Below are 14,155 nucleotides of genomic sequence, written 5' to 3' on the forward strand. Positions count from 1 at the left end.
ATTACTGCACTTTGATTCTCTTAATTTTGATAAATTTGATACAATTACCCTATCATCCCTTTTTATGGTTAATAATCTATGAAAATTAATGTTAGAAGTAATTCATAAGTTGTCCCTCCTGATAATGTGGTCTTATCAAAATCCCAGCAATCTAACTGATATCTACTAAGTTGTGCATTTTAAGATGATAGCCGTGTTGGCTTTTATTTCTAGATGATTTTATAAATCAGTACCAAGCAGTGTTTCCCTTCAAGTATTCCCAATAACCACCTCTTTTTCCTTTACTCTTCGTGGCCTCTTGTCTTGTGTAGCTCAAAACTTTAAAGGGTAGAATTAGATATTCAGAAAACCTCAGCCTGTAACAGCTATAATGTATCAGTAGCTGAAAAGAGATTTCTCTCTTACTGTATAGAGTTAGCAATTTTTACTATTTTTCTTTTTTGCTGGCTTTCAGCTTTCAGCCAGCACACACACACACACACACACACACACACACAAACCCCACTATTCTGATCATCTCTAAGAGATGCGAGTCATCTTTTAAGTGCTTCTAACCAGGAGCTGGTCTGTGAGTACACATTATTGCCAAACCAGATCTGTTAATAAGAAGACTGCAAATAGCCAGTGTATTCTAGTTTAGAATAGTCCAGTCTTGTCTTTTAAGATCTGTTAACCCAAAATGCCACGTCTCTCCAGAAAAGGAAGACACTGCTCTTAGTTTACCTTCTCTTCAAAGGAAAGCTGGAGAAGGAGTAGCCAGACAGTGTGTTAAATGCTGTTTACTGTGCACCTGCATCCCTGTTTTCTTTATGTTGTCTTTATTTATGTGTTGTTACTGTGCATTTTTCCCGAGGTAAAACGTTCACGGCCCTTGTCATTTGTAATACCAGGATACTGATTTTAAACTGCCTTTGCAAATGAACACGAGATCTTGGTCCCAGAAGCCTTTCTTCCGTGGTTATGGCTGCCATGAGGAAATACCAGGTCCATCTGGAGAGTCCCTACCTCTTTGGAGACAGGACATCTTGGAGAGGCCTGTTAGTGCACTGCTGTAATGAAAACAGTTACCGTGGTTCCTATGCGAGGCACCTTCTCTTTTCCTGCTTTGGGCCGGGCCAAGACCCAGCTGAAGACGGTCACTTTTCCCCAGGGCCTCTTGGCAGAAAAAATGTTCTCAGATTGAGGGCTGAGTAGTTTGTTATTTATACCTGTATGCTATGTGATGAGCCCACAGCTGGATAAAGGAGCCAGGTACTTGGAGTCCCAGAAGGCTTCTGGCCACTGATCCTGTCACAGCTTGGAGCAAGGCCAGCTTTTTTCTTTGCTGATAGCTGTTAGATAAGTGGTTGACAACCTGAGAGAAGGAGCAGTCAGTACAAAAGAGACGGGGAAAAGCCTGCGAGCTGAGCTTCCGCAGTCTCTTGGCTGTGTGGCTGTGGTCTGTGGTGATTTAGTGGGAACAAAGGAGATCCAGTATGACCTTGGGGGGGACAATACCCATTGTTGGGGAGAGGATGACTTAAAAGTACTTATTGTTCTAGATTGTCACCTGCCCCTAGCCGAGTTCTCTTTTACCTTTTTGGTGACACAGTGCACTGTTTAAGTACTTTGAATGAGACATGCAGTGACAACACAGCTTTCCGGGAGCGCACAACCTGCCTTTTCAAAACCGCCTTGCTGTGATTTTGTAGAAATTACCTGATCTAAATGTTGCTTCTCGGTGGTTTAAAACTACAATTTAAAGAAAATTTAAATATGAATTAAAAATTTTCAGCATTCTTTGGCAGTATTTCAAGGGCTGGATGTGTAGCTGAGTGTGTCTAACTTTTTGTTAAACAAATAAATGTTTATTATGGAGAAGCTTGAAAATAGGGGCAAGTGCAGCGAAGAAAAGCTGTGATCTCTCATGTAGAGGGGTGGTGGGCACCCAGCAGGCCTGGAGGCGTGTTCAGTGAATGTAGAGACAAACTTTGATATTATTTGAGTGTATATATGTTTAAGGGTTTTTTTTCTATGTGTATTTGGTTTTTTTTTCTCCTGAAAGTAGGGATTAAAACATGCAAATACAGCGTAACTTCTCTTTACATTAAAAAACAGATTCTTTTTGGCATTTCATATATTCTTCTGTGATCATAAAGATATGCATTTGCCCACGGCCCTTAGCAAGGGGACTACATTACTTTCAGCATGTCTGCTGACAGAAGCCATAGAATTTCATTAGGGTAAGGGTTGATATGGATTTTCATTAAACACGTGACCTTACTTCCATACCCTTTTTACTGAAAAATCCTTGGAGTCAGTTGTCTTTTCCTTGGACAGCTGTGTTTAGGCCTTCACACCTCATCCTTAGGTCACCTGTCTCACTGTATCTGGTCACACTCTGACTTCTTCTCAACTCACCTGCTTGCTCTCCCCTGTCCCTGCTTGAACCCTCTGCTCCAGCCCAATGTTCTTTTCTTGTTTCCTGAATCTACCCCATTTGACGTCTCGTTTCTCCTCCGTTTCACACCATCCTTCAAGCCAGTGCATTTCCTGTTTTTCTTCACTCGCTGAATTGTTTACTGTGAGGTCTTGCTCCAAATCCTGCATTTTCTTTTTTTTTTTTTTTTTTTTATTTTATCTATTTTGAGAGAGAGAGTGAGAGAGAGCGAGTGCACAGGTAGGGAAGAAACAGAAAGGGGGAGAGAGAGAATCTTAAGGCTCTGCGCTGTCAGCACAGAGGCTGATGTGGGGCTCCACCTCACAAACCATGAAATCATGACTTGAGCCGAAATCAAGAGTCAGACTTTTTTTTACATTTATTTATTTTTGAGAGATAGAGACAGAACACAAGTGGGGGAGGGGCAGAGAGAGAAGATGACACAGAATCCAAAGCAGGCTTCAGGCTCTGAGCTGTCAGCACAGAGCTGATGCAGGGCTTGAACTCAAACTGTGAGATCATGGCCTGAGCCGAAGCCGGACACTTAATCAACTGAGCTACCCAGGCGCCCCAAGAGTCAGACTCTTAACCAACTGACCCACCCAGGAGCTTTCCTGCGTTTTTTCCCCCACCCTTCAAATCCTGCATTTTCTGTTAATCAGCTTGATAGTTTTCTGTCAGACTCTAGAAGGGCTTTTGTAAGTTTCAAGTAAATGCTTTTTTGTTTCTGATTTTTGTTTATTTGTGTGTGTTTGGTAAAGATCTATGGTTAACTTTTAAAACTTTCGGATGGTAGTAATAAAAGTAAACTCCTCCTCCCTGGACCCCGCCCCTATAAACAAGAGAGCAAGAAAATAAGAAATTGACGTATGCTTGCCCTGACATTTTCTTCTCTGTGACAGTTAAAACTGTTTGAGAAATTCTTAGACTTTAGGGATGCTTGGGTGCCTCATTCAGTTAAGCTTCCAACTCTTGATTTCAGCTCAGGTCACCATCTCGGTTTGTGGGATCAAACCCTGCATTAGGCTCTGCACTGAGTTTGAAGCCTGCTTAAGATTCTCTCTCTCTCTCTCTCTCTCTCTCTCTCTCTCTCTCTGCCCTTCCCCTCCTCGAGTTCTCTCCTTCCCCCTCTCATTCTCTCAAATAAATGAATATTAGAAAAACATTCTTACACTTTAGTTAGTTCTCCCTTATTTTTTTCCCTCTTGGGTTAATGTGGCTAACTTGGTTTCATCACTTCTGTGAGTTTTGATTTTATTTCATGCTTCCTGTCATCAGACTCTGCCTACAGCCTTACATAGGCAGATAGTGAAAATAGGCCTGCCGCGGGGGGAGCCACATGAGTCATCTGATACAGTTAATCTGGGGCGCTCTGATATATCACAGTTCTGTCTGCGACTTAACCAAATGTAGTTTTAGGCCTTCAAAGTATTTGTTTCTCTTACCCAATTGAGCAATGGGGTTTTTATTGGCATTCTTCCCATATGCATGTGAGGAAGCCACATAGTTAAAATTTTTGAAAAAGCCATGGCTCCTGCTTTGAACGTAGTCTTCAACTCCTGAGTAATAAACGTGCTGTAGACGGAACGGGCCACAAATGTGTGGGTGGTGTAGCGCGGTGGCTAGCCACCAGCCAGTGAGTTCGGAATTTGGATCCTGTGAGTATCTTACCAACCTTGTGCCTCAGGTTCTGCTCCTGTGAAATGAGCAGGGGGCATTGTGTGGAGGATCAGCTCTTTCCTTTCCACGCTCCTTTGCAAGGTTCAGTAAAGAGCTCTGAAGACTAGGCAGTGAGCCCAGGCTCCCTGAAGGGTGCAGTCTTAACGCTAAGATGTGAAGGCAGGCTAAGATGTCATTAGGTGGAGTGGATTAGAAAAGGCACGGTACATGTGGGAGCCAGGTGAGCACAGGGCTTTGAAAGCATTGATAGGGAGGGGACTTGAGGAAAGCAGTGCATTAAAAAGTGTGGCAGAGGTCTAGAAGGATAGAGTCTGGAATGCGAGGGCGGAGGAGGAAGACATATGATCCAGGCGTGAGATGTTGAGTACAGATGAGGAGAGTTGCACAGAGAGTGGCGAAGGGCAGTTACCAGCACATATCCTGGAAGAATCCTCAGCCTGGCGTATGGTGCTCTGTGAGGAGAGGAATTGCAAGGGTGTAAGGCAGGCGAGAATTGTGTCATTCATTCTTCATTCATTCTTGGTTTTTTTTTTTAATGCTTATTTAATTTTAAGAGAGAGAGAGACAGAGATGGGAGGGGCAGAGAGAGAGAGGGAGACACAGAATCCGAAGCAGGCTCCAGGCTCTGAGCTGTCAGCACAGAGCCTGATGCAGGGCTTAAACCCATGAGCCGTTAGATCATGACCTGAGCTGAAGTCATAATGCTTAATCGACTGAGCCACCCAGGTGCTCCTTCATTCTTAAGATACTGAAATTGACAATCTGCTGCTACAGAGTTCTGTTCTAGGTATTAGGGACTAATCCCTAAATAAAATCTCTAATAAAACATTCTTTGAAACATATTTTCTAGTGTTAATTGTGTTAAAATTTTAGTGGCAGCAGTTTTGGCACCTTGAGATGTCATTATGTAGCTCATGATTCTTTTATCCTGTCTAAAAGTCAACTGGGAAATGTCGATGAAGGCACATCCAATATCTTCAGGAAATCAATAGACAGTATTTTAATGTTTCAGGACTGTAAAGATACAAATGGAACTGTTAAACTGAAAATGCTGTATTTTACTGATCAAAGGAAGTGGTGCTACTATAGATTTAGTAATTTGCCTTATAGTTAATACATTTCAGGGAATGTCATGAAGTTTAGACACCTAGGGGATTGTTGTTGAGTTGTCACAGGTTCTTTCTGGAGGCTTTCGTTGGCGTTAAAATTAGGTTCGTTCAACAACCAGGAGGAAGTAATTAGATTGAACAAGATTTTAGTACTTGATGGCTTTTTTCTAAGAGATTTTGTGAGCTTATTTTTTGAATGAGTGCTGTATATTTTAGTTTTCAGCCTGAATTTTCCTCAGTTCTTTCAGGTGAAAAAATTTAAGTTAGTCCTAGATAACTCCTTGACAAAAAAGGTTGACATAATAAAGAAGCTTAAAAACCAGAATATAAATTTTCATGGTGTTGTGAAAGCTTGAATTAGAAGAAAGTTTTATAGTTAAAACTGTGGTGCATTTAAATATGCATTTAGTTTGGAGAACTTTCTTTGTATCTAGTTGTGTTTCATAGTGTTTTTATGGTAACCACTATTAATCTGCTCTAGAAATAGAGTATACGGATTACTCATAATTCTTCTTTTTAATGTTTGTTTATTTTTGAGAGAGAAAGGCAGAGAGGAGTAGAGGAGGTGAAGAGAGAAGGAGACACAGAATCTGAAGCAGGCTCCAGGCTCTGAGCCATCTGCACAAACCCCGGTGTGGGGCTTGAACTCACACACCGCGGGGTCATGGTCTGAATTGAAGTCTGACGCTCAACCAACGAGCCCCCCAGGTGCCCATACTAATAATTCGTAATGAAGGAAATAAAGAGCTTTGGGCTTTATAGTACTGATAAGATTTTATGCAATAAAGGAACGTTAAAAATATTCTAGAAACATGGTTAAGTTTCTTAACTGCTCTACATATGTTACCTTGCAATATCTGAATTTCTTAGTTTAAGATAATCAAATGTTTTTTCATAAGAATGACTTGAGTTTTTAAAACTTTCCTTTAGGTAAAAGTGCAGTTTTAAAATGTCTGCTGGATGTTCACAGAATTTTTCAGGAGAACGACCCAGCTTACATTCTGAACGATCTCTACATCTCAGACTACTGTGTGTGGATTCAGAAAGCCAAGTAAGTTTTGAGTTACTTATGAATTTTACATGCCCCCCTTTCTGGAATACCTCCTGAGCCAGGAGGAAGAAAATGAAATAGTGTGGGAGGCAAGTAGTAATGAAAAAGAACACCCCATCTAGATACCAAATGCTCTGAAAAGTAACCGGATCCGCATGGGGATCTTGGTGAATTGGCTTTGAGGGAGGTGCAAATGGTGAAAATTTTACTGGAAAACATGGTTATAGCCTAGAAAGTAGGTGTGAAAACAGTTGTGTGTGTTTGTGGCTGTGCTATTGACTGTCCAGTATGAAATCTCAAGACTTCATACTTGGGTGTGCGAACTTGTGTCTGCGGTGTGCTCACAGTGGGCTGTGTGTGTGCACATGTGCGGGGGCACCTGTGCACACTCCATGAGACACCGGCCTCCTCAGCCGTCGTCCTAGTGGGAGGTGTGCGCTTGTTGGCGAGCCTCCGGCCCTTAGAGCCTATTACTCAGAGTATAAAAATACAACCTTCAAAGCTTCATGCCATGATTCTTGGTAACACACATTGTGAACTCACAGGTAGGGTCCTTGCACGTGGTATGTAAAATTTTCAAAAAGCGTTAAGTTTAAAAAGGTGGTGAACTTTTAGGGCGCCTCAGTGGCTCAGTTGGTTAAGCGTCCAGCTCTTGGCTTTGGCTCAGGCCGTGATCTCATGGTGCAGGAGTTTGAGCCCCGCGCCGGGCTCACTGCTATCAGCTCAGAGCCCACTTCGGATCCTCTGTCTTCTGTCTCTCGCTGTCCCTTTCCTCCTTGCTCTCTCTCTCTTAAATAAATAACTTAAAAAAGAAATAAAAAGGCAGTGAACTTTTACCTTGTGAAGAAGTTCAACAGACGTACCCAGATTGTCCATTTGAGTAGCAGGAGACAGTTAATTGAGAGCATACAAATAGAGCCCTTGATGAGAACGCTTCTGAGGGGTGACGGAGAAGGATGGCACCGTATCGCTCGTGACTTAGGAGGAGAATAGTCCTGATAGTTGTACTGTCACTGTGATTGGTAAGTGAGTGCTTTAGTATGCCTTTAATGCCGATTTTGAGTGAGCCTTTATATAGAATTTATTATTGGGCCCTGTTCAGGGGGAAGCAGTCCTGTTGCTGAGTGCAATAAGAAAACCTTGAGGCAGTACCTGGGGGAGGGGAAAGCTGACGGTCTGCTCAGCGAGACGCCTCATCCCCTACAGCAGGTGGTGGTGGTGTTCGGGGTGGAAAGCTCGATGGCGCCAGACAGAAAATTGCGTGCGTCTTTCACCCCCGAGGTCATTGTGGCGTGTCCTCGCTCTGTGTCATCCTCCTGCTAATTGAGCTTACCAAGTACCCTGCTGCCATTTCCTGTTGTTTTCATAATAAAATTAAATGGAAATAGTCTGTTTGTATGGGTTTTGGTTTTTCTTGTTCCCTTCAGGGTGAGGATTTTATAAACATGTAATGAGCGTTACAGTTTGTGTGAGGATCCCATTTCTAGGAGCGCCTCCTTTCTCTGTGGCATTCCTTATTAGCTAGAGAGAAGATCATGTTTCGTTAAAGTAGAAAGGTGTGTGCCCTAATGTCCGTGTGGGGATTACCACACCTCCTTGTGCTTAAAATATCCTTTTTCCCTTGGTTTTAAGTTGCAGGAAGTGAAATTCTTAGATTCCTAATAATTGTTATGATAATACTTATGTTTTCAAAGAGGTAATGTATTGGGAAATGAGACAGGAGAGGGAAACCAGCAGGAACTCTTCAAATTACTTTAAAAAAATTTTTTTATTAATTTATTTTGAGAGATAGTGCACTGGAGGGGCAGAGAGTGAGACAGAAAGAGAGAGAGAGAGAGAGGTAGCTAGCCAGCCAGAGAATCCTACGCAGGCTCTGCAGTGACAGCATAGAGATTGACAGACATGGAGGCTTGAACCCATGAACCTTGAGATCATGACCTGAGCCAAAATCAAGAGTCAGATGCTTAACTGATAGCCACCCTGTTGCCCTTCCTCAGATTACTTTGGAAAAGGTTTTTCAACTTTACCAATTTGACCATAACTTTCGTTACCTCAAAGAGGCTGTATTGTTTTCACTTTATGTGTTACATTTTCACTCTAGTTGAGTCCGGCTGTTTTTTCTTTCCCTTAAAATAACACATTTGTTCATTTATGTGATTTTTATTTATTTTTCTGCTTTAATCCTTAATTTTTCAAGCACAACATAATTGAACTTTCCATTGTCATCTTTCCTCTGAGTTCTTTTGGCTCTAAATCAGTTATACTGCTGTGAATGTTCATGATTTTCATAACTTATTTCTTCCTCACCTTTCACCTTCTGGATTATTTCTTTCCCATATAGTTTATCAGTGAAATCTTGCACCTTATTTTTATGTCTTAAAATAGTTCTGTATGTTCTTTAATTTTTATTTGATGTTTTTGGTTATAAAGACTGAAATTTTGTTTAAAATATCAGACAAATGCTAAATTCTAATGAACACAAAGAACGGCATTTCATTATTATAGTCTGACATCTACTTTGGCAAAAACTTGTTGGAATTGGGTTGCAAAGTCATTCTTATATTCAGTTAATGAAGTTAGGACAACTGTTAATCCTACGTTTTGCTTTATACCGTGTAGTTCTTTTCCCTCATGATACCTGGGTCCTGTAGAGCATATTTGCAGATTTTCAAAACTGAAGGTCCGGTGTTCTCATTCTGGGTTAAAGTCTGCAAATTATTTTTCTGAAAAGGAACCCTCCCTGTCGTCCGTCACCATAAGCATCATTGGAAGTTTCGAGAATGGTGGTCACTGCCTCAGATGCTCCCTGGGGGCAGCATGAGGAAGTGATTTGCTTCATGTAGCATCTCTGAGATAGGTGTGTGATACTGTCAGAGTTTCTGGATCTAGATTTCGTGTTTTCCCAGGTATGCCACCGAGGCAGCCAGTTTTTCTGTACCTGTGGCATGTGGGGAAAAAACCGCCAAGGGATAGAAGTTCTCCATTTAGAGAGCATTTTCTATAGGAAGAGGAATTAATGACTCACTTGTCTTCCTCCTGGATGGATGTTCCCATAGCACTTGGTTTTGATCATATAGACATATCTCATGCCTGCCTCATTTTGTAGTAATTGAAGTGCTTCTCTCTCCCCTTCTAAAAATTTAAAGTCCCTGTGAATGAGCACCTCTCGGGCCTGTCAAAGTCGTTAGGAGCACAGTGTTTTTATTGAATTGAATGGTACTTAGTACAGACAGTTAAATGAGGATTTGTCATGATTAAAGAAAAAAAGGCAGAGCCCTTTATAAACTATGCATTGTTTCTTACTTATTTAAATTGACCTTTTCAGCTACAGTCAGTGGATTTTGCCCTTCCCTGATTTCTTTCCCAGTGGGCTTCACTTGTCAGTAGCCGGAATAGTTCTGACCCTCTGAGAGTTTACATCCTCTTATATAATTTGGATAGGAAAGCATGAGTTGTAAAATATGTTCCAGTTCTTTCTTTCATTGGCGGTAATACTTCAGCAAGTCACTTTCCTCACTTTATCTAATGCAGCCAGTGTTAGTATTTTAGTATTTCCTCTAATTATTTTCCAGTGCATTTTTAAACCAGTGTAAATAATGCTGCATCTATCATTTTGTAACTTGTTTTATCTTTATAATAGTACCCTATAAATCATTTTCCTTTACAACATAATATCCATAGCATACTATTTTTTTAAAAAATGATTTGTTTCTCATTTTTAAAAAAATGATTTGTTTCTCATTTTTAGAAAAATGATTTGTTTCTCATTATAAAAGGAGTGTATGCCTGCAGAAGAAAATGTGATGCTGTATGGTTTTGAGGCATGGTGTATTTTAAAACAGGGGACCAACTAGGGTATTATTTTGTTGTTGCTACATGGAAAATTTTTGGTTGTTTCTTTAAAAAAAATTAAAATCTAAAATCTTGGCTGTCTTTATTCTCAGTTTGAGTTAGTAAGGTCTTAAATCACACTTTTGCTTTCTAATATAATTTTTTTAAGGTAGTTGGTTATGGGGAAAAGAACAAAAATATCATTGAGGAAATGAACCGTTTTGCATTGAACTGATAGTTTACTCTGCTTAATACATTTGATGCATTTATTTTTTCAGTGCTTTTTAGCATACTTTGCCCCACCTAATCTTTGTGGCCCTTTGGACGCTAATATAGAAAGGCTTTATAAGGGAACTGTCCTATCACTGAATAATTCTTTCTCATTTGATAAATCCCAGACCTCACTTTCCTCAGTTGTAAATGAACATAAGCCATTTTAGCACTGAAATAAAATTCTAGAAACCTTAGGATTTCATCATTGCTTTATACTGTTCCACCTGCTTCCTCTGTGTATGTGCTTTGGCAGGAGATAGGGTTATGCTCCTGCGAACTGGTCTCTTACCTGTGGCTCTCTTTTGTTCTTGGTTTTACTGCCAAAGTCATGGGCATGGAAGTAACACACATGCCAAGCAAGAGCATTAACATTCAGTGTGAAAGCAGAATTACTTATTTTTTCAACCACTAGTTATTGAGCCTTACTATGTGCTAGGCACTTGGATGGGTGATGGGGATACTGTGGCAAGTGAGAGACACCCCGTCTTCAAGCTGCTCTCTAGAGGGGAGTACAGATGTCAGCGGAACACAGTGCTGTAGTCTGATACAGCTGAGTGGGGAAGCACTTAGGAAGCCACGTGTTTAGCCTCAAGATAGAGGAAACAGCTTCTGGAAGGAACAGTTGAAGCTGAGAGCTGAAAGACGCGTAAGAGTTGGTCAGATGTAGATGGAGAAGCTGGGGTGAAAAGTATTTCAGACTGTAGGGACAGAAAAATATGGTTCTCCTAGAGAGCCCGGAAGCTCAGTATAGATGGATCACAGTATATACATGAGAGCAAAGAAATGAGGCCAAGGAGTTCTTGTGAAGCCTTGGCCACTTGAAGATGCTTAGACTTTGTCCTGGGAGAGTAGGTAGCGACTGAAGAGGTTAAGCCATACAGTGTCTGGGTGAGTGGGGCAGAGCTCCGACTCAAGACTGAAGGCCTCTTCTGGATGTGGGTGATGCCAGCAAATAGGGTGAGCCAGGAGTGAGCAGGGAGGGAGACTGGTGGTCAAATTTGAGGGGCGGATGAGCCAGGGCTTCGTAATGATGGGATGTCAGGGGAGAGGGAGAAGGGGAAGCATCAAAGAGAAGATCCAGTCTTTGACTTGGCAGTTAACTGGGCCATTGGAGGCCTATTTGCTGAAATTAAATAATAGTGGAGAGAGGGTATAGGTTGGAAAGGGAGAGAGAGGGAGGGAAAATGAGTTGTAGAAATGTCGATTTGAGGTCTCTAAGGAATATCCACGAGGAAGTAGTCAGGAGCATTTGGATCACAGCTGGAAAAGATACATGGAAGAGAGTTGGACAAAGAAGGGATCGAAATTAATAGCAAAACATAAAAAACAGTATCTAGTCACATAGTATTATTACACATGTGAATATAATAATAATCAGCAATGGACACATTCCAGGCTCAGAAAATGCCATCATGCAGAGGAGTAGATGAGTAAAACATGTAAGCAACATGATGAACAGATTTCCTGGTTGTAGCTGTGGTGTGTTGCAAGGGTGAGAATGGATGTGAGGCTTTTTTGCATTTAGACCAGTTTTATCTCTCCTCGCAGTATTTCATTATTAGCGAATAAGAGAGTTCACAGCTTGGGGTCCTGATGTTTTTGGATTTGAAATCCCTATTTCTCCATTTGGTTACACAAGAGAGTCCCACTCAGTAAAACATAGGAACTTTATTAGGAGGCTCTAGGTTATCTTCTGCAACCCAGGCGCAGGGAGTACAGCTGGGCTTCGTGATCTCAGGTCATAAAAATATGCAGCAGTCAGCTTACTCTCTGGTGACATGTGGTCTCATGTTGCTTCATCCTGGAGGGCACTGCCACCCTTCTCTTTGATGCACATGGAGGAGCACAGCTGTTGCACTGAGTTCATGTGTACCTAGGTTCATTAGAGATGAACTACTAGCCCCTTGCTTGTAATTCCAAGGGAGGCAGAATGATGTGCCCATCCACGAGTCAGTGTCTTTTCCTGGTCTGTCTTGGCCACAGTGGGCACGGGGCAGGGATGCTCCGCAAGGCAGTAAACGCATGACGCCGGGCCCTCTTTGTCGTTAGTGACTTTCTGGGGAGGGATGCTCGTGGGGCCTGCAGACACCTTAGGAGAACACTGCTGTAATTCCATGATGCTGTTCTGAGCCATAGCTGAGGAAGAACCCTAACCCTTTCCTGTCATCCATGTCACTGATAGTCATAATAAACGCACAGTATTCAAGGTGATTTCAGGGGTCAGTTAAATTCAGGCATACCACATAATAATGAGACACTCGCGGTGGTTTTACTTTTGTCTGGGAAGTTACTTCTGTGATAAATGGTAAAGCGTTGAGTGTTCCATGAGCTGCTAATGATTAGCCTATAGAAATTTCAAGAAACAGTCGTGCATAATTTCAAGCAAGTTAAACCTGTCTTGAATCAAAATCATTCTTGGTAAGGTGCTTATTCCGGCCTGTCAGGTTGCTCTTTGGTTCTGCTGTTTATTTTTAATTAAATCCACAAATTCATCCTGGATGGGAGTGGGTTTTATCTCCATAAGAAAAGATTAGCGCATGCCAATATTCATCCACTTGTATCCCTTCTGTGGGGTTTCATATAGAAAGGATTGACTTACTGGTTCTTTACCTTATCATCCAGAGTTCAGCGGTGCCCACTGGGGACTGGTGCTCTTCATTAGGCTTCCCTTACAAGAAATGTGCCAATAAATCATAGGATTATGAATGTTCCTACAGATTTCAGGCTAAAATAACTCTTTGTAAAGAGACACATGCTCTCTGTAACTATGTGTATTGAGAAAACTGGAAAAAGAATTCTATATCTGAATGTTAAAGGTTTTGTTTCGCTTATTATGTTTTCCTAATTAGTAATTTTTATCCTACTTTTTAAAAAGGTAAACATTTTATTTTAGAATAGTTTTATATTTCTAGCAAACTTGTGGACATGATACAGACTTCCCAGATAACCTACACTCAGTTCTCCTATGATTTGACGTCTTACATTGGTATGTGTATCTGTCATGATTAATGAACTGCTATTGGTATGTTATTATAAAGTCCATAGTTTATTTAGGTCTTTCTTCATTTTTACCTAATAGTTTTTCCTATTCCAGGATGCCGTGTTTTGTTTTGTTTTGTTTTTACTAAGAACTGGAACTCCAGAATAAGTAAGGTGTAGTTTCTTGCACATTTTGATTCTCCAAGAGTTTAAATGCTATTGAAAGATACTGAAGTGTCACTGAGACTCTGAGAGAGCTGGCACATACAAATACTCCAGTGGTCAAGACTCCAGACCTTGAAAATAGTAGGATACATTTTGAGAATTTTTAGAAATTTGGAAATGTAAGTCATTTATTATTTTTACTTCTATATGTGCTGCGGGCATCATGATGATCTATTGATTAAAAAATAGAAGTTTGAAGATCCGAAAGGAATGCAGCATGTCTTGGGGTGAAGAGTGTTCCACTGTTTCATTCTCTTTCTCAGTAACAACGGTAATAACAGCATCGCGACAGCATCGTACGATATGTAATCAACAATCCTTAGCTAGGAAACACAAATTATAAAGCATTTCACGACTAATTCGTCCAGTACAGGACATTGTCTGTTTTTCTTCATAGGACTACACCAAGAAACAAGCCAAAGTGTGCAAGAAGGCGAGTCCCAAATATTGCAGAGTAGGGAAATAAAATACTCACAGGCACAACAAGAGAAACTGAGAGATATCATTAAGAGAATATCTCCTGAAACGGCAGGCCCTGGACAGTCAATAAGCCTCCTTTAACAGAGAAATACTAATAGGTGCACAGAG

General features: G+C 41.0%; 1 protein-coding gene across 1 annotated transcript in view; it reads left to right on the forward strand.

The window, feature by feature from the left end:
• Positions 1–14,155, forward strand: part of SHQ1 (SHQ1, H/ACA ribonucleoprotein assembly factor) — a 97,273-nt gene that overhangs the window by 47,305 nt on the left and 35,813 nt on the right. Inside the window, exon 10 of the mRNA XM_029916013.1 lies at positions 6,139–6,259. Within this exon, the coding sequence (XP_029771873.1) occupies positions 6,139–6,259 (121 nt within the window). The remainder of the gene's footprint in view (positions 1–6,138; positions 6,260–14,155) is intronic.

The sequence above is a fragment of the Suricata suricatta genome, chromosome 12 (genome assembly GCF_006229205.1).
Source record: "Suricata suricatta isolate VVHF042 chromosome 12, meerkat_22Aug2017_6uvM2_HiC, whole genome shotgun sequence".
Lineage (NCBI taxonomy): Eukaryota > Metazoa > Chordata > Mammalia > Carnivora > Herpestidae > Suricata > Suricata suricatta.